The sequence below is a fragment of the Pyxicephalus adspersus genome, chromosome 4 (assembly GCF_032062135.1).
Source record: "Pyxicephalus adspersus chromosome 4, UCB_Pads_2.0, whole genome shotgun sequence".
NCBI lineage: Eukaryota > Metazoa > Chordata > Amphibia > Anura > Pyxicephalidae > Pyxicephalus > Pyxicephalus adspersus.
This window is the reverse complement of record NC_092861.1, coordinates 148,087,695-148,113,649: the sequence shown is the minus strand read 5'-3', so window position 1 is coordinate 148,113,649 and position 25,955 is coordinate 148,087,695. Positions and strand designations below refer to the sequence as shown.

Genomic DNA, 25,955 nt, shown 5'->3' with positions numbered 1-25,955 from the left:
TTTGGTTAGATTAGCATAAATGGAGGGAGATTTGTAAAGGAAAAAGTAGCTGCAATGAAAGCTGAAATGCCCAATTATAATCCTTTCTCCAGCACTCCCCCACCAATCCTTCCTCTGTCACATCAGAATATCCCACGTTGGTTGGTGTTAGAATTTACAAAGAGCGATGGTGTTATTTAGGCCCTGGCATGGCATCATGGGAGTAGGTAATATGCCCCCCAAACCTGCACACATTGGGCATTTTGCAGCACCTTCAGTGTAAGAAGTTGCTACAACAGGAGCTTTGGAAAGGTGAGTATACCTAGCTCCCCAGGTAAGGGTCATGGGGTCACTTGTCCTAAATAGCCATGGTGACAGGTTCTCTTTAATCTCAAAAAACATGCTACAGTCGCAATGTACATTTCTTATAATCAATACAATCTTGTGACCGATCATTCGATGTGACTAAAAGGATCGAATCGAACATGAATCACAAACCCTTCTTCATTCAATAGCTCTTATCAAGCTAACCATCGATTTGATCAAATTGATCATCAGTGGTGGAATTTTATTGATCAGTTTTGATTCCATATGATGATCTGCATTGATTGGCAATAATTACAATGATCTGCATTGATTTAAGGTTTAGGGAGCTTTCAGTAAATTGATCATCCGCAGTGGAATATTATTGATCACTTTCAAATGATCTGCATGTAGATCAATTAATTGATTACTTTTAATCATTGTGATTGATCAAAGTTTTATTTTCACCATATATTCTAATTGAGGATGAAACGCTCAATTGTGATTGCTTGTAAATCGATCAGTAATAATTTTGTGGTTAGCTGGCGTTTGATTTACCAAAACACTATAATGCGATGTTGAATCTTAAATCACTTTGTATCCAATCAGCGATTCCCTTTATTGATGTTGATCACACGGTTGCATTGTAATGCGTGGGGATCCGTGTTCCTGCAAGGCATTATCCTCCGTGTGTTTGGAAAACATACAAGTGCTCTTTGTGAAGCGTTCCGCAGGCTGGAAACGAAGGCCGGGGCCTGGTAACATGCCACAGACATCTGTTTATGGAAAGTAAGCGTGTTTAAGTAAACGTCTGTGTGCCGCGCAGGGCCCGCATGAGCATCCTATGAATGGCTCTCTTTACCGACTGCTGCTGGAACCATTTAACACCCATGGATGAAATGTCATTGGGTAATACGACCCTCACCCTGTGCTAAAAATTCATTTATTAAGTAAACAGGCACATGTAATCCTGACACAGGCATTAGAGCAATAGAAGATTTAAGTGTACCTGTCATGTATCATTTCTAAAGGCCCAGTAAATCTATTGATTCAGTATCAGATGGCATCATTATGATGTGAGGCAAGACTCGTGGTCACCCGTACATTTAGAGGGGTCACTTCACATCAGTGGTCAGTTCACCAAAAAACTATATTAGAATTATGGGTATACCCTACAATTCTCAAACCTTTTTTCTGTCCACCTGTGAGTTTGGGTGTTAAGCAAACTTTTGTGTATTCCAGCTTTTTTTTTTACTCTATATTATAAAAAACTATATATTTATTTATGTTTATCTACAAACACACACAATACTATGCATAAACAACATGGCAAGTTGCTTAGGGTGCCATCTAGTGGTGGGGTGCTATTTCAACCCCTGCTTTGCACGCCTGTGTGTGTATGTATTTTGTATGTTTGTGTGTGCATACACACAAATATACAAAATTAGCCACTAGAGGGAGTTTTACCCAAGGCAGCCACATGGAGAGTGCATTGTTTTTAATACACACCTGCTTATGGACTTGCATTGTGTAGCATATTGCATTGTGTAGCATATAGCATATTTTAGAGTCATATTTTCACAGGTATGTAAAAATATGACTGCCCCCCCCCCCCAACTCAGCCCCATATATATAACTGCAATAAATACACAGGTGACCTTATAAGGTTTAATGACCAAAAATACACCTTTTGAGTGAAGAGGGTAAAATTCTTGGGTCTGAACAGTTAGTCTTCTATTCTCCTGCAGGCCTGTGTTGTGATGTTCTTCACTGTGTCTGTGATATCAGTGTGTGTTTTGTCAGCCGAGTAGCTCAGAACGCTGTGAAATTCTGTCTGCACCACTAAGTGGATAAAGTGACTCTGCTGCTACGGTTTGTGAAGTGTCAGACTTCTAATGCCCTCTCCATCTTCTAAATATTACAGTCATGTTTCTGCTGCAGCAGTTACTATCACACCGGCTGCACAGATTCCATGCTGTTATAGGATCCTCACACACCCCTATATTGTGTATGTTTTCTTTCCTTGAAAATAGCTTTAGGCCAAAACGATCATTTTTTAGGAGCATAACGGCATGCATACGCTCCTGACATATCAACATATGCAAGGCATGGACAAATGCACTTGACCTTTCAGGAAGTGTTAAATGCTGCACACTCTGAAGCTGCAACCCTTGAAGGAGGAAAGGTTGAGCCATTAATGGATGAATATAATTTCTCTTCTCCTGCAGGGACCTGAGTTCTTGAATTCTGTCAGAACTCAATGGGGTCTCTGTAAGTTGAAGTAAAGAATGGTCAGACCCTTTGACAAGTGTCTGCATCCTTGCCATGGAAATTCACCCTCTAAAGTTGGCCATTGAAAGACGGACATATTTGTATTTTGCAAACTCAAAAATGTTAGGTTGTAATAAGTAATAAATTATCTTTGTTGCTGTAACAATTCTTTTAAATGACCATTCTGTTTAATTTCCTGTTGTATCTCCAGGACAGAAAGTAAAGGCCAATCTCCCCACTGCAAAGACAGCAAAAATCTTTATTATGATTTGGTTATCAGTGTGGTTAGAGATTGTGGTCCTAGGATGAAATATGCCGGAGTTCTATTTTTTTATTTTATTTTGCCTCTGCAGCATATAGCAGTCACTATCTCTGCACAATGTGTGGAAGGTGTTTGTAGTCTGTGTGTTTTGTTGCACCCTGCGGTCTCCCATTTCCGTCTCCCTTCTCATCATATGTGGTTAGTGGTTGTTGGATATGTGTTGTATTTTTAGCTACAGCTCCGATTGCCTCACCACAAAGCGTCCCTGACACCATTTCTAGATGACCGGCATACAAATGAAATCAAGATCTCCCTCATCCAGTCGTGGATTGTAGAATAGCTACTATGTAGCTGACTGATGCCGGAGACATAAGAGGAGTCAATGTATATGAAATATACCAAAATGTCTTCATCTAAATCCAATCACTCATTTCATTATTTCTAAATCTGCTGCTTTTACCAGAATACCACCTAATGATCTAGCCTTGTTCAGCCATTTCCTGTTATGGGATGACAACCCCATGTCTCCCACATATCCTGTGTTGTCACAATGTCACACATGTACCCTCTGTTAGATTTTGTATCCAACCCTACTTTAGAAATCCACCCTAGTGAATAGGAACATTCTTACTGGCAACCGTAATAAAGTATGACTGTTACTTTAGGCCCATAAATGGGAAGGAAGGATGGTCCATTGATTGACAATTTTCCTGGGACTTACCAGTCTTGGGTTCCTCTGCCCCTCTGTTGCCTGGTGGAGCTTTTAAACTACCAATATGTGTAGGTATGGGGGAGCATGTGACCTTCTCCTGGTCCTCCAAGTGCCATGGCGCAAGTGGGGTGGTGGGGGTGAAGGATGCCAAGGTCATTGGAGCTGCATTGTTGGGGTAATAGGGAAGTTTGGAAATGCAAGTGGGTGTGGGTAGGGAAGGATGAGCTACCATGTTAACTTTTCTATACTTCTTACTTTTCGTGATCATTGGACAAACAGCCAATGCCTTCAGAAATACAGCTAGCACTGGAGGGTCCTTAAAGCAGTGTTTTCCCCAGGAAAAGTAGAATTGTCGTTCCCGTTAAACCTTTGCGTATTGCCAGTGCTGTGTATTCATCATGGAGATCAATGCATGTGATCAAACATCACCAAAAATGATCGCTATGTGCCCTCGTGGTCACCAGTCTCCTTTTTGGACTCTCAGACAGAACAGTCTGTGTTTGATGCTCGAAAAGTAGGACATCCTAAATATGGTCGGTCTCCCTCTAGCGCTCACATAGTTGTCTGCTGTTTCCACGGCAACACGAATGCATTTTCCGCCGCACGTCTCAGTTATGAGAAATCAGCGCGGGGTGAAGTGGCGGAGTGACTCCAGTGACATTTAAAATTGAAGAGGAAAAATGTTTGCGTTGCCTGTGACGACCAACCAGATCCCAGCTGTCATTCCTCCATGCGGCGCTGAAAATGACATTTTCCATTTCCTCTGTTTTGACACAACCGTTCGCAGCTCCTCCTGCGTCAAATGCTTTCTATCGTATGGAAGGCATTTGGCTTGTGTTAAAGGAGAATTCCAAGCTTGTTTAAAAATAAAAAAAATTCTATGGTTCTTAAGAAAAATCTGTTGAGGTTTTTGTTAACTGGCAATTATTATTTTTTTTTTTTTGCATGCCAGTAAGCTAAAATAAGTATATAACAGTCTCCTAGTCTGCAGATGGGGAGGTGGATTATAAAATGCTGTCAGTGTTTGTGCCATTGGTGCTTTTCATTCACCTTTTTCCTGCAGACACAGACTGCGTTTTCTTGGCAGTGTGAGCCGTGCATGTGAATGAATCTCTGCAGATCCATTCATGGTTTTGTATGGCTAGGCTGCACCCAATCAGCTCACTGTCATATCTTTATCTGCAGCGGTCATCTCAACATCCGGTCATAGGAAAGCAAGAAACCTGAATGAGAGATACAGAGAGCTGCCATTGCTGAACTGCCTGACTTCATTGCTGGTCCAAAGGCTTATTTGTGTTCTGTGTTGACCCAAAGAAAGCATGCAGCATCAAAAAGAGCTCCAAATCTGCCTTCATGTTGGAGGATCACTGACTCGGTGTGGAGTCATTGGATCAGTCATTGAAAGCAATAGGACAGCTCACCCTTTATTGTGGTACCCCTTCAATGGCAGAAACTTCCTGGGGGTGAACAGAGAAGTCATTAAGTGATAATTGTAACATGCCATGTGCAGCTGTAGAGCTCTCTCATTATGTAGTCATATGAAAGTTCCCACCGTCGCATTTTAACCCATCTTGATCCTGTCTGCAGTAAAAGTCTAACAGAAGTTCATAACTTTACCCTTTTGTACAAAAATCTTGTGAATATTATGGGGAGAGTTCCATTTTAATAAATGCTAAAATAAACATAAACAAAAGTTTATTGTCCATTGGCTTATTTTGGCTGCATTGTGAGAACATGGTTGCTGTACAGCACTACCATGCAGAAAGCAGAGCCTTGATAAATGATGTGCAATAATTACCAGGGGTGGGACCCAGGGACATGCAAAGTGTGCCACTGCACCAGGGGCTCAAGGGTGCCAAGTCAGTTTAGTGAGGAACCACAAGTCAGTTCTGCACAGGGGCCCACTGATGGCTATGTATGATAATTGCCATCCTGTGTACATAGGTTTTTACTAACCAAACAGAAAAATAAGGTCTTCTAACAAAGTAATATTATGGTTTAAAGTAATATAAGCTTTAAGAATGGCTTGCTTCACAGTACATGCAGCTAGAGAGGTCAGGTGTGGCTTGTTTTTAATGTCGCTTAGCACTTGTTGCATGGTGAATGACCCTATCCTAGACACGGGCAATTAAAAGCAGAACTTCACCACCTGCTGGGTGGGCAAACTCCTTCCATAATGGAATCCCCATCATGGAACACTTACTAGCCTGCTGTCCTGATGCGCTGTCAGGTACAGATTCTGCTTCCACCATCTCCTCCATACCTTTTGGGGTGTTCCACATTTTTATGATTATTATCATTGTTATTAAACAGGATTTATATAGCGCCAACATTTTATGCACTCTACATTGAATAGGAGTTTCAAATGACAGACAGATACAGACAGTGACAGAGGAGGAGGACAGGACCATGCCCCGAAGAGCTTGCAATCATGATGATGTAACTTGTGTCCCTTCCTGCTGTTGTTACATAACGTCTTGCATTTTTGGCAGTTTATTGATGCCAGGTATGCCCCCGAAGGGTACACTTCCCTGTGCATGCCCTGCCGACATTGCACTCAAAAAAGAAATTGCTAGGAGACGGCACAGTTTTTTTGGCAGAAAAAGAATGCAGAAACTCTTCTGCCAAAAATCTCTACCTCCTAGCAATGTTTTATTTACCAGCTTTAGTTCTACTTTAAAGGCAGCATCCTAGAACAACCTATCAGAATTTTTTGTTTAAAAGTCAAACTTTCACATTCTTATTGGTCCTGTCTGTAACAAATAGCACTTCAAAATTTTAAACTTTTTATTGAACAGTGTTGGCGACATCAGAATTCCATTTGCTTTACAATGAGATGTTGGTGCAGATTGATCTGTTGAAAATGCAGTTTTTCGGAACACTTTTTTTTTTTTAGTGAATTTGTGTTTTGGAGAAATGCAGAAAATGCAAACCTTGTTGATTGTTGATGGATGCAGTCAGACAATGTGACCATTGCACAGTCCATATGCTAGTGGTGGCTTAGGCATGCATGACTGGTATAGATGAACATGGCATGATTGTGTCTGCAGAAGTACTTTACTGTACTGACTTATTAATAAAGACAACAATAGCAATTTGATAGGGACATCAACTTGAGATTTTCTAACTGAACATTGGAGAACATTAATGCATGCACGGACCAGCTATGTCTAATCAGGTCTGTTACTGCCCCAAACTGGAGCATTCCTGTTCATAACTGTAGAGGAATGAAGGGTCGTCCTGAGTTCTGGTGAATACTGGGCATGTTTTTCCAGCCTTTGTTCTATGGGCATTCTTGTTTAGAATTGTCATGTACATCTCCATAGACATTGTGTCTTAGTCCGGTACAGCCAGAAAGGCTAATCAATGGTCATCTAATGTCTAGTGGAACCTCCACAACTTGTCCATTATTTATGGGTTTCTTCTTGACCTGTTTCCATAAGGTAGTGTTTCTCAACCAAAGTTCCATGGAACCCCAGGGTTCCTCCAGAGATTGCTAGGGGTTCGATGAGTAATGAGCATTCTTCTCACTGACCACCATGCTAACGTACAGTGAGCTGTGGATATAGTAATTATAGCAGGCGTTTCCTGATGTTAAAAAGGTTGAGAAAAGCTGCCATAGGGTAAACTGATCATCTCATGCTTGTGTATAAACCAACATGAAGCTGTTACATTTTTGTAAAAAAAAGTCTAAATTTCTCTTCTCTTTTCTTTTTTCAGCCAAACCATTTGCCCATAAAGTGAAACAACTACGGCTACATAAAGAAGACTTTGAAATCTTGAAAGTCATTGGAAGAGGAGCTTTTGGTGAGGTGAGTTGTACAATGTCGGATATTTTGAAAACAGACCTATTGTTACAAAGTAACTTTGCCATTTGCATCTGATCAGATATAACATAACTCAGTATCATGCTGAAATATCTCATCCTTCTTTAGAATGATGTCTGCATGCTTTTAATCTTGTCTACTGTACTTTATATTTCTCTATTGTCCATCCGAATAGGCCAACCTTCTAACCAGGGGTGTAGTCTTAAAAAAAAGAAAAGGGGGAACGGTAATAGTGAAGGCTATCAGTGGCGAGCGTGCATAAAGAGCACGGCGAGCGTGGATAAGGAGCACGGCGAGCGTGCATAAGGAGCACGGCGAGCGTGCATAAAGAGCACGGCGTGCGTGCATAAAGAGCACGGCGTGCCTGCCCCGCCACACCCCTGCTTCTAACCCATTAGGGTGGACATTCCCTTAAAACAGCATCTTGAGACTTTTCCACTCTCCAGCTGCTTCCTAAAGAAAACCACAACTTTGCGTGCCATGTTCTTGCTGCACCTGTAATGTATTTAGCTCTTTTAAACTAAAAACTTCAATGAGGCTTTAATAAAGCCAGCACTGATAGGTTGCAAAGTGTACAAAGCTAGGACGTTCAGTTCATAAACAGTAACTAATAACAGAACGGTTTCCTTATTTTCCCTTCTCAGCAGTTGAGTAATGATTTATGATTGGCTGCCCTGTACAGCACCATTCACCCTCTCAGGTCTGTAATTGGCGTGTAATTTCCATGTAAGCAGCGTAGCGTAGTGCGTTGGCTGTTTTGTATTAGCTCTGCACAACAGCAACACAGACAGTGCATGGATCCTGGCTCCTCCTCTCGCCACTGGTGATTTCCCACATTCCTTTGGCACAGGCCGCAGTCTGGGGATGAGCAGAGCACTTTCCAGACGCGATGACGGAGGGAACACCAACATGCAATTATACGAACTATATTTGATACAATCGCCTTTTCCAGATCTGCTTCCCAGTCTCTTATGCTCATTAAGGATTATCTGCTCGCAATTCTGGGAGCGTATTATTTCCTTGTGTTTAACTCCTCAACTACCGCCAGCTTAGCATCATTAAACATTTTTATACTTTTTTTTTTACACTTTTTTATAATTTTATAAAGAAATTTATAGCAGAATAAAAAAACACAGTTTTGCATCTTTTAAATCTTTAAATTTTTTGAAATTTCTTTTCTTTACCTTTTTTTTTTTTTTTGAGTAAAGATTTGTTAAAATGTATCTGATTAAGAAGATTTTTCGCTACCTTTCTGTGCAAACACAACAGAAAATGAGTGTTATATCCTCTTGAAAAGCTACCCACTTATAGTGGAAATTACTATTTTATTCATCTACCTGTACAAAAAAAAATTAATGGTGGTCACCCAGATAGGAAGTTTTTTGCTACAGTCTCTGTTTGCATTGAACAGATTTCTCTGCAGAGGCTAATAAATACTTAACACCCCCAAAAGCCTTGCATAGGCTCTATTATTGTCACTCAAAATGATCGAGTTGAGTGATCATTTCGAGTGACAGTTTTACAATTGATTACTGTTCAGGCTGCAATAACTGAGCAACCTGTTTGACCGGCAATTGCTCATAAAACTGATTACTATTTTCTATTTTCTTTGGAGGGGATAGGATAAAGGGAGGGCAATTAGGAGGATCATAGATCAACATGATCTATGGAGGGCTTAAGGTGCGTACACACTTCCAATTTTTATCGTTCCAATCGAACGACGAACGATCGATTGGGCAAAAAATCGTTCGTAAAAAAGTAACCAACGACGCCGACAAACGAGGAAAGTCGCTGGAAACGAACGACCGGACCGGCGGATCGGATTGGACGACGATCGTTGAACATCGTTCGTGTGTACGGTCGTTCGTTGATCGTCCATGTTCAGAGCATGCGTGATGAACGAACGTCCGTTCACTTTCCTGTCGTGCACATAGTTCCTCTATCGCTTAAACGATCGTATCTATTGTGTGTACAATATCTACGAACGATCGTGTCATTACCTCTATGTGCAGGATCGGTGCTATACGATCGTTCATATATATCGTGCAGGAACGTTCGTCGTTCGTTTTCCGACGATAATAATTGGAAGTGTGTACGTAGCTTTAGTATTCCTGGTGAGCAATCGGTCATTTGGTCATGATCTGCATGTTGTGGAACACTTTTGCTGGTGATTGACCCTAGATAACCACAAATGATTGAGTGACAAAAAGCTAGTGTCTTTATGGAGCCTAACCCTTCCCCAGAGGGTCAGCATACCAGCCCGTCTGTTAGCTTTTTCAGAGATGCCAGTCTACAATGTTTCTCTCATGACTGAATTAAACAGACTATACATCCACTTTTGCAGTAATACGAAATGGGAATGGGTCAAGTTCTTTGAATTTAGGTCATTTCTGTTCCAGGATCTTTTGTATAGAAAGTTTTAGATATATGTGCTCAGGCTAGACCATAATAAAAATGTGAATTAAATTCCCAAGCATAGCAGAAGCCACAAAGTAAACTTTGCATGGCCACATCCTGGGGTTGCTGTAAGGGAACGTTGCTGGACGAGCTGGGTATAATAATCAGTGAAAGCTGTGAGTCAACCTGTGTTATAGTTAACTACTTCCTCCTGACCTTTCCTGTATAAGGTTGTCCAAGGCCAACCATTAACTACTTTTTCCTTTGAAGTTAGGCTGTTTTGTGCCCATTCTGCTTTGTCCTTCTTTTAATAGGAAACATCAGATAGATCATACGTAATGAGAAACTATACAATACCTTGACAGATACATTTTTTTATTAGAGCATTTAGTAAATTTGAAATCCCTGGATTACAGATGTTTACCCAAAAGTGGAACTCCACTCCACTTTTTGTTACTATTATTTTTAAATTCCCCCAAACATGACCCCACCTACCCTACCTATATTCCAGCACAGTCCACATCTTGCTTCCTGGTCCAGTCCAGGCAGTTAAGTTTGGGCAGAACAACAATTGTCATTTTGCTTTTTTCCTGTGAGCCCAGCCTGGCATTTATTTAGTCCTGTTTAGGCTTACAGTACTCCAGGGCCAAGCAAGTGTTGGAAGCTCCCGGAACAAGCTGCCATGACATGACTAGATCTTCTAAGGCTGATGGCAAAAGGTATAAATATGGGTAACATGGGTGAAAAAGGTGGTAGGTAAGAGAAGTTAAATGCTGGGGTGGCACATAGGTTTTGAACCCCCCTTTCACCTACCAAATGTTGGTCTGGCTGTCCAGTATCCTCCACCTTCACCTCAATCATAATTCTTTTACTTAAATTCTTTTGCCTCTTTCCAGTCTATAGCCACACACCCACACATATACATCTGTGCCATACCATGACTAAATGCCTCTTCAACATACTGACAAATGTATTTTTTTTAAATGCCATTGTTTTACTTTTTACTTTCCAATATTTTACTTTATTATTTCCTTCGGTATCATTCTGCAGTTTTATATCCTTAAATATTTTGAATCTGCACCTTGTTAAAATGAGAATGATAAAAAGAGTAAAACAGGATTGCACTAAACTTTTCACAGTGAATGATTGCGTCTTTGTCTGGCAGGTTGCAGTGGTGAAGTTGAAGCATACGGATAAGGTTTTTGCCATGAAGATCCTGAACAAATGGGAAATGCTGAAGAGAGCGGAGGTGAGACGGGCGAGGGAGTTGGTGACATAAACCTTTTGTTAAGTCTGTGTACTTTTGTTGTAAGTCTGGTGTGTGAAACTTGCATCAGCATTTGCCTAAATTGGCTCATTCCTCTTTACAGGAACGACTTTTCATGTATAAATTTTCACACTGTATTTTTGGGAAACTGCGTAAAGCCTCAAAACATAATACATACATTCTGAAAGGGAACCTGTAGAATAAAAAAAAGATGGTAGTTTTAATTTTTTAAGGTTGCATAGTATTTTCGCTGTTTATCAAATCTTTGTTTCAGTAAAAAAAAACCTAAAAAAGAGTTTAGTGTGCACAGTTACATTAAAATCTCTATTTTTATATGAAAAAGAGAAGTTTGTATTGGGTAAATGGATACCAAATATTCTACAAGGAAAAATTTTACACAGCTGCAAACCAGCAACTAGTTACAATACCCACATTTATCAGTTATACAAGAGACTGAAAAAGAGCAGCAAATAAACTGAAAGCCATTTTAACACTGTCCAAAACTAAAGTACGCCCCAAAACACCCTATCCATTTGCCTTAGGCGTATGTCATATACCACGTGCCTTATCTCCAGCCATGACCATGGAATGCAACAAAAACACCAGAACTATTTGACACTTTAGAAATCGTGAATTTAAAGGTTTATTTAGTTTTGGTAAGCTGACTAATCTTCAATAATTATATTAATATTCAAAGCCCAGTCCCATTTATTTTGATGTTCCCTGTAAACTCTGGCCTTTGTAACTGGGCGTTCTTCCGACCATAACTGCCAAGTCTGCTCTTGTTCTCCAGGGAGGTTTGAATGTTCCCACCAACCTTTCTGTTTTACATTTCCTTCTGTTATAATCTTCAGAATATATAAAAATGCAGGAATGGGGGAAGACACTTATAACCCCTCATAATGGACACAGCAGGTGTGCAGACATGGGAACTCAAGACTGGGATGCTGGGAATCCCTCATAATGGTAGAAATCTTTTATAATGGACATAGCAAACCTGCAAACCACGGAACTGCGAGATCTCACTAACAGACTGTTAGATGGTTGAAACCAAAGCCAGGCAATCGGTTTATTACATAGAAGAATACAGTATATACAGTAGCTTTTTTTTTTTACCTGCCAAAGGATTCTTCTTCCTTTTGTAAGATTTTCTCAGATCTTTTATTGGGCACAACCCTGTCTGATGACCTGACTGTTCTCTGCTGCATTCATCCAGATCACCTTCCCGCCTTCAGAATGGGATTTGATAGGAAAGGAACAGCAACAGATGGAGGCCACAGAGGCCATCTCTGTCCTCATGTCAGCTTTTTATTTTTGAACTTTTCTTTTACCTATTACTGATGAGGTTAGGGGTGCATCTGCCCAGAAACTAATATGTGTTCCCCACTTCAAGTTTCCAATGTATGCTTTGAGGGTCTTGGATGTAAAATAGTTCAATGACACAGGAACAACATGATGAGGTGCCCAGGCTAAAGCTATCATTTGGGTAGGGAGGTTTAATAGCCACAGGAGAGGGACTAAGCATGGATGGTAAAGAGACTTAATATAATGATATGTTATGGTCCAGTAAAGCACAACTCATTGCTAGACTCCCATCTTTTAATTATTGTATATTTTAAGACATCCCTGTTTTAGCACCAACTAAAATGTATGAAGTACTTTGCTAAACTCTATGTGACCTTCAGACTGTGGTATGCTTGGCCTGTCTAATTTCATGCTGAATATGGAGCTGTAATCAATATTGGTATGTCTCTGCATGGTTAGCCGATTCTTTAGTTTAATATCCCCAAATGTATATCAGAATTGGCTCCCACTCACGGTGCCTTGGAAAGTATTTTAATGATCTGTGTTCAGCTAATACAAATTCAAAAAAAGCCTGTATCAGATTTCCAATAAGAAGTCAAAAGGCCAAATGCTCAGATACTCAGGATTAGGATCACAGTTTGTGATATATGTAGTGGCAGCAGGAAGAATTTATTACAATGCCTTGTGTAAGTTTATTGAGATGGAATGAACCTGTCACCATGGATTTTCAGTCTTTATCAACTAATGACGGGCATTCAAAATAACAAACACATTTTAGTTTCTGCCAATGTCACAAAATCATTTTTTTACTTTCCCATGTATAATTATCTGATGTATGTTGTTTACCAATTTGTTGAAATGAGAATGCATCATATCCATTTACTTGAAACCAGTGATATCGTTGAGAATGCAGCCTATCCATTCACTAGGAAGCAATGACATCACAGAGAATGCATCCAATCCATTCACTAGAGACCAGTGACATCACTGAGAATGCAGCCCATCCATTGACTGGAGACCAGTGACATCACAGAGAATGCATCCTATCCATTCACTAGAGACCAGTGACATCACTGAGAATGCAGCCTATTCATTCACTACAGACTGGTGACATCACAGAGAATGCAGCCTATCCATTGACTGGTGACTAGCGATATAGCTTTGAAGACCCAGTGAATCTTTGGAATCTCGGGGTTTCTAAATTAAACAATTCCCAACATTTGCAGGAATAATAGATCACTGGAATACCCTCTGACACTTATTGGTAGTCGATTATTGTAAGTAATGAACTCAAACACCATAGTACAATTACAGCAGGGGTGGGGCCAGACGCCTATTCTGCACAAGTTGAAATTTGTATATCACAGTATGCTGGATATCTGAGCTCTCATGAAATAGTATTTGTAGACTTCTGAACTTCATTCTTGATACCACTTTGTAGACAAGCGTTTCTAGTTACAAAAACATGAATTCCTGCCGGGTCTGTACAGCTGAACATCAGAGTGTCCCTGTCATTCCACAAGGCTCAGGCCCCATGAAGGCCCTCTGAAGCATCAGTAGAAGTCACTTTTGTCATTCAGCTGTTTAGGGTGTGGACGCTGAAGGTCAAGCAGCGTAGTGTAAAGCGATATGGTAAGGCAGACTTTCCACAACACACCCCGGGGCATTCGGCAACTGGAAAAATACTCCTGCAATTCCTTTGTAGCCGAGACGGCTGCAGAAAGCATGGAGCAGGCTCCTGGGAAGAAAGTGCTACATGCCTTTCATAGGAAAAAAAGCTCTCATGCCTATTTATAGAGCTTGAAAGGAAGGACATTTACTCTCAAGATTAGCTGAATAAAGACATTTTTTAGATTTTTTTTTTTTTTTTGCGCTGTAACCCCTTGGTGGACAAAATTGAAAGCAGGCTGACGTTGTTCGCTGCCATGAGATTTGGCTTCCTGCACAGCTCTATGTTCTGTTTCCCATGTGGTTTTGTGACCACAGTCTGAGGTCATTAGGTGCAAATATTTTCCAGAGTGCCGAAAATGCAGGGATTGAGAGATTTCCTGGTGATCAGCTGACATTTCGATAGATGAAATAACTGTGTACAGCCAGCTCTGTTTTTCATTTGGGAACAGGATTGTATTAGATTGTAAGCTTCAGGGGGGAGTTTGATAGTATCGCTGTCAGCTGACAGCTTTTAAGTGATATTGAATATCAAAACTAAAAACTGAATGTGCATTTATTGATTCATTCATTGATAATGCACTTCAGTTTTTAGTTTTCATACTTAGCAATACTATCAAACTCCCCCCTGGAGCTTACAATCTAATACAATCCTGTTCCCAAATGAAAAACAGAGCTGACTGTACACAGTTATTTCATTGGGATTGGGAAGCATTGGAAGTAGAGATTGGAGTGGCGGTCTCCTTAGAGGAGATGGTTGGGTCGCCTGTGCAACTAAAAATAGTACAGTTTGGTCCATTGTGCCTTCTCAAAGTTAATGGTTGGGGACAACTGAACCTCTACAATGAGCATGGTTATGGAAGGCCAATTCTCCACAATGGAGATGGTTTGGAAAGACTGTCTCTCCAATGGTTGAATAAGCTGATGAGATAGTTGGGGATAGCCCTACATTCACAATGTAAAAAGATGGACCATGCCCCACAGTGGTGATGGGTATGTAGAACTGAACCTCCATAACACGAAAGAGTTGGAGTCCATAAACCCGTCTGTATAACCAACTCTGGATGACCACAGTTGAAATCTTTAGCCTTTCCAAATTGTTTTAATTTGTACCCTATTGCTGGCACTTCATTTCTGCTTCTGTGTCGCTCCCTATTTGGATATTTTATACCAACTTCTAATTCTACCTTTTTCCACTCCTGGATTCAACCAACAGGCACCTGATGACTTCTTGTGTATTGTTTCTGAGAGTAAGAGGCACAGGGTGCTCCTTTAAGCTTTTGTGTGAACTTGGAGACCTCTTGATGGGCTGTAGTATAAAAATGACCATTTACAAATTATTCTTTAGCTTCTTGGGGTGAGCAGGGTACACATCCTAATTCAGAGTTTTGCGCACAACTTCTTTTTATAGAGTCTTAGTAAGTCAGACAGAAGAAAAATTCATACAATTCCTGGTTTGCTGTGTGTCGGGTGGGTTTGCTTGAACTTGTAATTCCACAAGCACAGGAGAACTGCAGGTTAATTGGGCCTATCCATCATCTTGTAAAATCCTGAGGAACAAGAAATGGAAGATGCCAGGAAACTTTCCCTTCGCTTAACCTGACTCTTTCCCTGGAAAAATATTTGATAAACAAACTGCACCATGGCAGCAATTGACTAAAGAGAATCTATTTCTAGAGACTGTTAAAATAGATTCCTTCTTAAAGCAACAATATTATGCTGATCATATCCTTTCATGGCTGTCTTCTTACAAGTCACTGTTCATACGTGTTTATACACGATATTTTATCACCCATATGTGCCCCTGTGTTTGCACACACATACCTAAATTATGTAGCCATTGCTTGCCTTCCTTTTGAAAAAGCAGTTGCTTTGCTCTTTCTGGCATCTGTACTTCCAAGAAGCACACCATGATAGGAGCTTACAGGAACACTCCAAGTTTAGGGATTAAGAACCGAGAGTGGATAGCAATATCTTTCTAATATAAATGAGTGCCGAAATCTTATTCATTGAGAGTTTGAATCCATCAACGAAAAGTATGAAAACCAAGCAATGGCCGGTTTCAGAAGGTCAGCAATGGCAGGCCTTGAGTTTCTCTTAAGTGGAATTGTCATGAGAATAATTCATATCGTAGCACTCCTGACCCTTTTTTTATAAATACCTGCTTGTTATCAGTTAGCTTTTTTATTTGGCAAGTCTCAGGTGCAGAACAAGCACGCAGTCAGTGAAAGTGGATCTCCTGATCTGCCCATCTTCCTTACAAATCAGAAATGGTGAACAAGGACTGATTATAATTTTTTTTTCTCTTTGTTTGCATACTAGATTCAATCCACCTAACTGCGGTTCATATATATCTAACTTTTTCTTAACATTATTATTGTTTATTTGCCATAGAAACCGGGCAGTCCTAGTAATTTTATTATGGTGGTCATGAAGGTTAGATTTAGAACACTTTGGGATCACATTCACACAAAACATTTCTATCTCCTAACTTCAATGCATAATAGAGGTAATTGATATGGAGGAAGGTATAAAATCAGCCTAGATAATGACAGTCCTTAGATTATGGAGAAACCGTATTCAGCATCTTTTCCATCACTTTAGTTGCTTTTCATAAAGAATTAATTATAATTTTTTTTATCTAGCCTAGGTAAAAATACCAAATTATATTTACATATTTTAATTTCCAATGTTTTTTGCTGTGAAGCTAAAAGGCCCCTGGATTCACATTTGCTACCCCGTTAAATGCCTAACTTTGTGCTGATAACACATGCTGCCTCCCCACTCCTAAGTGCTCATGACAGTATTCTTTAACAGCCCCAACATTTATTTCTTTGTTTTGACTACGGGATTTTGATATTTGAAACTGTCGTGCACAGTGAAGAACTAGGAGATGGCCCGTGTTGTCAGTAAGAGGTAGTTAATAGGGCAACAACCCACAGACCTCAGAATTCTCCACTGGAAGTACAGTTACATAAAATACACAAATACAATTTTTTATGGTTTTTGTATTGCAGTCATTTGTTCCTTTTCCAGCCATTAAGTTGTGACTGCATGGGCATCATAGGAGATCTGTAGGCTTGCGTTTGGTTCCTTGGCAATGTATCTACATGCTCTGACATTGATTTTCAAGTGTGTGTACAGACTTTCTGGAGTGTGGAATATTAGATTAAGTGGCTCCTAAACTGTTGAATCTAAGACAGCTGAGCATGTGTGTTCAGGGCATGGGTGACAAGCACTCTAAGCAAGAAGAACTATACCATTGAGACTCCTTATTGCAGGAGAGGATAGAGAGCCATCAGTTACATATGTGTTGGCCCTATCTACTGTGAAGCTGGCTGATCCTGGGGCAGCAGAAAGTCCAAGTTCCTCAGAATGAGTGTAAGCAGGCTCTCAGAAGAAGACTTTTGGTGCTGCCCAAGGAAAGGAAAGAACCAGGCCCACTCACACACATAAGCTTTAAAAATATCCTGATGGAGTAGGAGCTTCTCTTTCCCCTCCTGTGGGTTGTATTGCAGAAGTTCTCTCATGCACACAAGTATTCTACATATTCTAAATGTGACAAATTCTCTTGTCACCTCCACTATCCTGGGATCAGCCCTATGTACAGGATATGTGTTTTTCACAGTGCTAACTTGTCCCGTTTTATACAATATATGAAAGACAAGTACACTTCAGTGTCATTTCCCTGTGTCAGACTTTCGGAAGCAGAGTGAGTTCAGTGGGAAATCCCAACTTCCCCAATTCGTACTATGGTCACTTGGTCCCATACAAGAGGAAGATGGTTTCTGCTTTGTCAGAATGCCTATTATTTATATTTATGGGAATGTGTCTGTTGTTTATAGAGTACAGACTTGCTGTAAACAATACTCCATACCTTTAATGTAACACTCTCCCCTCTAGGCCCGGGACTCATTAAACTGGAGAAATGTATTATATGGATACCAAACTTTCTCCAGGTTAGAGCTTCTGTAAACTCCTTCTCCTCAACCCACAGTTTCTGCAAATTCCCTTAAGCATCCATTTACACCTTTGCAAGGCAGTGAAATGCATCAATGTACCAGTCCTACTGCCATGCATTGAAATGCTCTTCATTGCGACCCCTACAGTCCATATAGACCGGTGGTGGGCAAACTTTTTGGCTCAGGGGCCACAATGAGTTTTAAAATTTAACAGATGAGTTGGGTCCGTATAAGACAGATGGACAGTGTATGAACTGATATAAATTGTAAAAGTGGGCTGGACTAAAAAGCCCAGTGGGCCATAGTTTATGCATGGCTGGTATAGACCACTCCACTGCAATGCATCACTACGTACAAACTCTGTGCTGTGGTGCATCATAAAACAAAAGGTCTCATCCATTTATTGGTCCTTTAAAATAAATTGGCACAAACAATGAATGGGCTACCTTCATGCAACAAGTGTTAATGTGACTCTGCACAACAGAATGCACAGGTGAAAATGGGTACCGATGGAACCAATTCCCAAGAATCCACTTGTTGGCAAGGGAAAGGGACAGTGTTCTCCACAGCCCCTTTTAGCCAGGCACACCACCCAGCACTTTTCAGTACCCACCTGGCTGTTTTCGGGTGGTTACTGAGGAGTCTGGTCACAATACGGCCACTGCCTCCTACCTACAATTTCACCCCACCCAGCTTAAAAAAAAAGTCTGGGTTGAACCTTCAGGCTTCATAGGAAAAGGTAAGGGTACTGTTAGAGAGAGGGTAATGGAGAGGGTGTGGTGGTCAAGTCTTGGCTTGGAGCAATGTTGATATTTTCATAGTGCATGGGCCCATAACTTTTAATGTTACATAAAGCACTGGTTTGTACTGATTTGGGGGCTTAATCCCATGTTGTGGGTTTGTACTGTAAACAGGTTATGTTTAATGCCAGAATTTTTTTATTTTGGGGGAGCAAAGACACAAGTAAACAAATTAAAAAGTATAAAACTTACAACCTATACAACGAAAGCCCACTGTGCTGGTCAACTAGAACCAACCCTCCCAGACCTGTTACACATGCACCCTTTAAAGCCTCCAACATTAGGTTCTGGCCTCCTAACCCACAAGAATCAAAGCCTGGCTAGGTAATGAAAAATGTGGTTGCTCCCATATACTGGTATTATTTATTATTACTTTAAATGACAAAAAGACAATTAATTCTGTTTGTCCTGCTAGCATCTACCCACAATGTTGAACCGACTGATAATTAAAAATGGCACCCAATCCAAAAGGGATTGTTTTTGTTTTTATTAATTCTTTTTATATCTCTGCCCTTACGAAAAGTAAAAAGACCAATTAGGCTGCGGTTACATTTCCCAGAAATGTGTCGCGATTGCTAAACGCCTGTTTACGTACACTTTCAAGTAGTATTTAAACAACCATCGTCTGCGTTTCACAAGCTTACTTTCCCCGGCCAAAACAGGTTTGTTTTGGCCATATTTACAACGTGAGTTTCAATGTAAAATAAACGTTGGTTTTCTTCAGAAAATCTTTCTTGCTTGTCTTGATTAAGGACGATGTTGCCAAGAAAAACCTTGTTGAAATGTAACTGCTCTCAGCAGAGAGGTTAAAAAGTTCAGGCGAAATTCCACAACTTCTGTACTTTTCCTGCCACGGGGCGAAGGAGCAATTTCTGCAACGACGGCTGATGTTTTTATCACACCGTCAGCCCTGTTTTTATACAGGTTCGGCCCTTTTGTCTGCTGTCAGCAACATTTTAAAGCAGATTGTCGCCCTAACTGTGCCACCGTGGAGGCTCCAATGTTAGACAAAGCTGTAAAAATTCTAGATTGAGGAAAAAAGTGGTAAGTTGCATTCAAATCAAAGCACTTATTATTATTATTATTACTGTTATTATTAATATTATTATTAAAAAAACACGATTTATAAGGAAACAACATATTGTGCAGCACTGTACAATAAATAGGGGTTGCAAATGACAGAAAAGACAGATACAGACAGTGACACAGGAGGACGAGAGGACCCTGCCCAGAGGAGCTTACAGTCTAAAAGAGATCTCATATCTGTCTTAAAATGTTAATTTTGGCTCAGAATTTTTTTTTAATATTACCATATAATGCAAATGATCCTGCTATAAAGGTTCTCAGTGCTCAGGCACTTCTTGTCATAGGATGACAGAACTTTGCACTGTCCCACAATTGTGCTTTTGTGTTGCCACCCGATCACCTGACCTGATGTTGAGACTTCAAGGGCTGTGTTTATTCCATAAGCTTGTTTTGTAGTTTTCACCTTCAGGAAACCTACCTGGGAAATATCATGCAGACCTTGCTAGAGTACATTGTAGAGTAGACAGACATGGGCTGCAGGAGACACAATGAATATTGCAATGAACATGTAGGGAAAGATAGTAAGTGCACCTTGATCCTTTACTTGTAGGATATCCACAACACAAAGCCACCCCAAGAAAGAGGACCTGTACTGGCTGCAGCACAATGTTTGAGGAAATATGTAAATCCCAGAAAATTTGGGGCAACTTGTGTAGCAAAATCTCTCCAATCATCCTTATATATTGCAGGCTGAGCTTCCCAGTAAGCAGGCTCACCACCATTCCTCATCTAGTGTTAGTCTGCTGAGACTGATTAAAACCAGTGGCCTCTTTACATTCTCCATTCTAATTTACCTTCATGCTGACTATGTGGAATTTGTCTGAATTCTGGCTCTCTGGGTTCTCGGGGGAGCTGATAAGACCTGGTGACAGGCAGACATGTTTGGGGTGTGTGTCTCATGTCTCTTGGAATGTCCAGATAATCGCACACCAGTCGCCCACACAGCTCGCTCGAGCCCTTCTGGTATTTTTTTTTTGTGACATTGGGGTTTCAAGTTGAATTTTTCTGTCTCATTTGAGAATTTCATTTGTCAGCGTTATTAGGGTTTTACAGATTTTTCCCTTTGCGTCTGTCAGAACGTCGCTTGGACTTTCGCCAGATAAATCCGCCATTGAATAACTCTAAAAAAACTTTCCTTCCTTAGGCACCGCTGTTATGTTTTCTGTCAAGTTGGTATGCTAGTGCTGTTTCATTCCAGAAAATGGGAATTTGAAGAAATATTAAAGCCGGGCTGTATCAGATATAGTAGAGGGGGGTTCTAACCTCTGTCGGTTCTAACCTCTGTCCTCATATCAATTGCTTGATGTCCTCATCTTTTTCCGCATGTTATTGGGTATTTTTATTTTATTTTATTTTGTTCTATGTCTGATGTCCGTAATAATTTATCTTGCCCATATATATTGAAAATAGGGATGTGACAACTTTTTGTGAAATTGAATTGTTTGCTACAAAAATCTTTTTTCTTCTATTTTATTTGGTGGTTTTCTGTATAAGACCAAGAATTTGCTACTTTGGGAAATATCAATGGAAGGGTTTTTTTAAGTTTTTTTTAAGTGACTTGCCATGGGCTGTGAAATGTGTTTCAATTGTTTATAAAAAATGATAAAATCAAATGAACTCCTTGCGTTAGATAATTTTACTGACATGAGTTTGGATGAACATCTGTATAACAGGACCTCTTTGTATCTCTCAGACAGCCTGTTTCCGGGAAGAGAGAGATGTCTTAGTAAATGGAGACAGTCAATGGACCACCACGCTGCACTACGCATTCCAGGATGACAACTATCTGGTGAGTTTACTTATCATCAGTTGAGAAATCACTCATTGACAAGAGTAGCTTGGGCGTTTTATGTTGGAGGTCATTTGTGTCAATTTTCCTTTTTCCAGGGCACTAATAGTATTACAGTAATTGCTCTTCCCCAAAAGGACTTCGCTTTTTTAATTTTTGGATTTATGATGGAAATGAGACCTACTGGTAACTATGTTACCCACAAATGTGCATTGTGCTGGTCTAGCAGATTGAATTTTGGTTCCTATTCAAGATGTGGCCCCCAGACTGCAAACTGTGGGCCAGATGCAGTTTTATCTTTGGCTTTAAGGCTCCAGTCAAGAACTATTCTTCCCTCTAACCTAACGATAGGTTGCAGTTCCACCCATTGACACTAATACCGGAACACATTGTGGGCCAGATGCAGTTTTTTGTTTGAATTCCTTCCTCAAGCCTACCTCAGGTAACTATCCTTCCTTCTGACCCAAATCATTCCCACTGCTACCAATTTTGGGGCCCAATTTCTCCCAATGCCACGGACATTAGGTTTTGTTCCTCCTAATGACACCAATGATGAAGAACTGCTTCTCCAAATTCTACAAGCAAAAGGTCACCTGCACCATTGATGGGGCACTTTAATTCCAAGGTCCACTATTCGTTCCTGAATCGCCAGTGATGGTGCACTTTTTCTACCAAAGACACTAAGTATGTTGTACTCTTCAACTTACACTGACTTTTGGGTAGTCATCCTCCCACTGATGCTAACAATGAGTACTATTTCTTCAATTGACACCAGCAATTATTCACTCTTTTTCCTCTGATGCTAATTGATGGGGCAATAAACTCACCACCAGTCCAGTGCTGTCCCCTGCATTTATTCCATTCAGCCACTAGAAATGTCCTCCTCAGACCTCTCAAAAATCTTCAATCCACAAGATGTCATGAGTCCAGAGAAAATCCTGCCATTGCAGATTATAGGGCCATGACAATTGAAGATGCATCACCCCCTACCCACATGCAATGGGCCTGATTTATTAAAGCTCCCCAAGGCTGGAGAGGATACAATTTCATATTTGAATCTGGGTGATCCCGCAAACATGGAATGGATCTGGTCCAGGAAATAAAACATTTGCTAGCAAATAACAAATGACTGTGAAAAAATCAAATCCAGGTTTGCTGGATCACTCAGCTTCACTGATAAAAAAGTGTATCCTCTCCAGCCATGGAGAGATTTAAAAAAATCAGGCCCAATGATGAATGTAAGGAGTGAGATTGTTGTCAGATTGAGGATATTTTTCTCTGAAAAATTGAAGTCCATGGAAAAATGGTCTTTATTGGTCATGGAAAATGGCATTAGCTTAAGAAGGTCTTTTTGGAAGAAGGGCCCCTACTTTCACTCCAGTGAAGTCACTAGAACCTCATATAATATATAAATTTATTCTTGCCACAACTGTGGCTAAATTAAAATCCGTCAACCAGCTGTGGCAGAGTGGAGATTTTGGGTGGGATTTCACAGATGGTTTAGTAATGGATCTGCCTTTCTAATTCTGATGTGTGTTAAATCCTACCAAATCCTTATGAAAACAACTTATCGTGAAGTAATGAAAGCTGAAATGTGGCAAGTGTGTTACCAATCCAATATCATTGAGAGTCGCGGAAATATTGGAAAACCCGCAAGCTGTTCAGGATTCAGTCTCAAAACAGATATGATATTGTACATAGCAAGGCAAAACCTGCTTAGTGCTGCTTTGATAACAAAAAGTGTTATAGTGGTATTTGTAGTATGTATTCAGCTCTGAGACCTTGAGTTTGTTTGTGATTTATTGCTAGGAATGAGACTCGTGTAGGGCCAAGTGTAATATATTGGAACTTTTACTAAAAAGTGGCAATTCGATAACAGATTGCCATTCCTTCTTTAATCTTATTTGTATACAATGGCAGGCAGTGCTTTGTTGACTAAACCATAAATACTCCTCATTGGCAATCAAAAGCTCCATTCACTTTAATATACCGTGTACAGTACTTTAAAATTGGCAATTTCCACTTTAACAACAATCCACCAATGCAAAGTATCAACATCCATCAACATATTAAAACTGGAATCCATAAACTCTCATTGGATATTGCAGCAAAGAATGCAAAAACTAAAGAATAAATAGCAAAGCTGTCCAAATCCAGTCCTCAAGGGCCACATACAGGCCATGATTCTCATATAAACAATCTTTTTCTGACTTTTTGTAAACCACACCTTACTAAATTTACTGCTTTCTGTTAGAGAAATACTAAAAATGTGTGCTGATCCCGGCCCTCAAAGATTGAAGTTGGACACCACTGATATATAATGTTATTCATTATAATAAAACATATCCACTTACGTATTCATAGATTTTACTGCATTATTTGCTGTTTATATTTGCAGGTCACCACTATTCAATTGACCCATTTCATCATCATCAGCAGCAGAAAATTGGTTAATTTTACACATAGATTTATATGATGGTTTATGTATAGGTAAAATAAAATAAACCAAAGATTGTGATATTTTCTGACTTCATTACCATGGTTTTGTTTAGTGGTTAGAGCATTGAGAATACACAGTTATACGCAGAGTGTTTATACGTTTTTCCTTTGATGTTGTACACCTATGCCTGTGCATTCCTCCTGACTTTTCTCACCTTTTGCCTCTCATAGTACCTGGTTATGGATTATTATGTCGGTGGCGACCTCCTCACTCTTCTCAGCAAATTCGAAGACCGACTTCCGGAGGATATGGCTCGCTTCTACCTGGCCGAGATGGTCATGGCCATCGACTCCGTTCACCAGCTGCACTATGTTCACAGGTAAGTAGCTTTGGTGGGCAATTCCAACATATATCAAATCTGTTCTGGAGCAATAAAAAAAAATGGCAAAGCTTTTGCTTTTTACCGTCTTTGTTACATGATGCAAGGGCAAATGTCTAGTCAACAGGATTGAGTGTAGGCTCCCTCTTTACTGATCTTTCCCTTATTACTTGCTTACCAATTCTTGTTCTGCCTGGTGTCTTTGTGGAGACAATCAGCTAGCTAGAAGCAGGGCTTTACTTTCTAAAAGTTCATCTACTTTCCTGATGACTGTTGGAGGAATATTCAAAAAGATTTAGAGGTAGAGGGAGCACAACTAGAGTGTATGAAGCAGAAGCAGGGAGATCCTTGCTGTGCAGGTCCCCTGGTACAGTTTTTTCTCCAGCAAGAACAGTGATATTATCACCAAATCTCCTGAGACTCTCAACTAGGTGTTCCAGTATCTTAGATAACCTCATGCTTCAGATAAACAGCTATAAGACTCTAGGCACTACTATCTTCCAGCAGGAATTTAAAGCAAGGTGTAAATCTAAATCCGATGGGTTGTAGATGGGAATAATCTTTCACATTAATTTCCAGTGACAGATTAATAAACAAGCACTGTACACACAGCACTGTTCTTGCTCTGTATAGAATAGAAAACCTTTAATTTTTTGAGCTCAGATCCACTTTAAGGTAACTACGTAGATAATCACCTACCTTGGGTGATGATCCTGGACCCTTTCTTTAGGAGATAAAAGCAAATGAAGGCATCATCTCTGGGAGTACTGTGATTCTTGTGTAAAGTTTTAAAGTGCAACATTTTATATTTAACATTCAGAAATGTGTCTGATGTCAGGTACTCCTAAAAACTTAACTTTAAACACATAAAATAAAGTTGTGTGTATTTGCCTGCATATGATACGGCTTGTGCATAGGTGTGAAAATCAAGCTAAACGACCCCTTCCCGCTATACTCTACTCCAATATGGAATATCTGTACATGAATAAAAAATAATAATTTGCCAGCCAACAAAATTTCTTCCTGAATGAGTGTGACGGGGGCGCTGTAATGTTTATAGCCCCTGTTACCTTGGTAATCTCCTTTGGACATAGTCCTTATATGAATCCGCTCCATTGCTTGGCTGCTCGACCTCCCTTTTCATTATAACATTATTGAGTTATTTTGGCCTCCGAGTGATACGTTTCCCAGATCTTTCCCTCCTCTGACACGGAGACAGGCGGCTCCAAACATATGAAGCCGTAAAATCATTCCACTGGATTTTTTTTTTTTTATGGTTAATTTTAACCTGAATGGCAGCTAATAATCCTTAGAGAATTGTGAAAGCTCTATATGGAATAATAATTATTGGTCATGCGTACACATAAAAGCGAACGACGCCAGCTTGCTGTATGTAAAGAGTTATAATATGTCATGTAAGATTACTGGAAGAAACATAGCGAAGGAATTCCTGCTGTCTTTCTTATGAAGCAGGTTACAAAATACCAGGTGGAACAAAATGATGTGAA

At 40.1% G+C, this 25,955-nt stretch overlaps 1 protein-coding gene across 11 annotated transcripts in view; it reads left to right on the top strand.

The window, feature by feature from the left end:
- The window catches only part of CDC42BPA (CDC42 binding protein kinase alpha), a 142,786-nt gene that overhangs the window by 41,050 nt on the left and 75,781 nt on the right, over window positions 1–25,955 (top strand). For all 11 annotated transcript variants that reach the window (XM_072409954.1, XM_072409950.1, XM_072409948.1 and 8 more), the window contains exons 2-5: window positions 7,248–7,339; window positions 10,917–11,000; window positions 21,533–21,628; window positions 24,299–24,447. In XM_072409954.1, coding sequence (XP_072266055.1) covers window positions 7,248–7,339; window positions 10,917–11,000; window positions 21,533–21,628; window positions 24,299–24,447 — 421 coding nt within the window. The remainder of the gene's footprint in view (window positions 1–7,247; window positions 7,340–10,916; window positions 11,001–21,532; window positions 21,629–24,298; window positions 24,448–25,955) is intronic.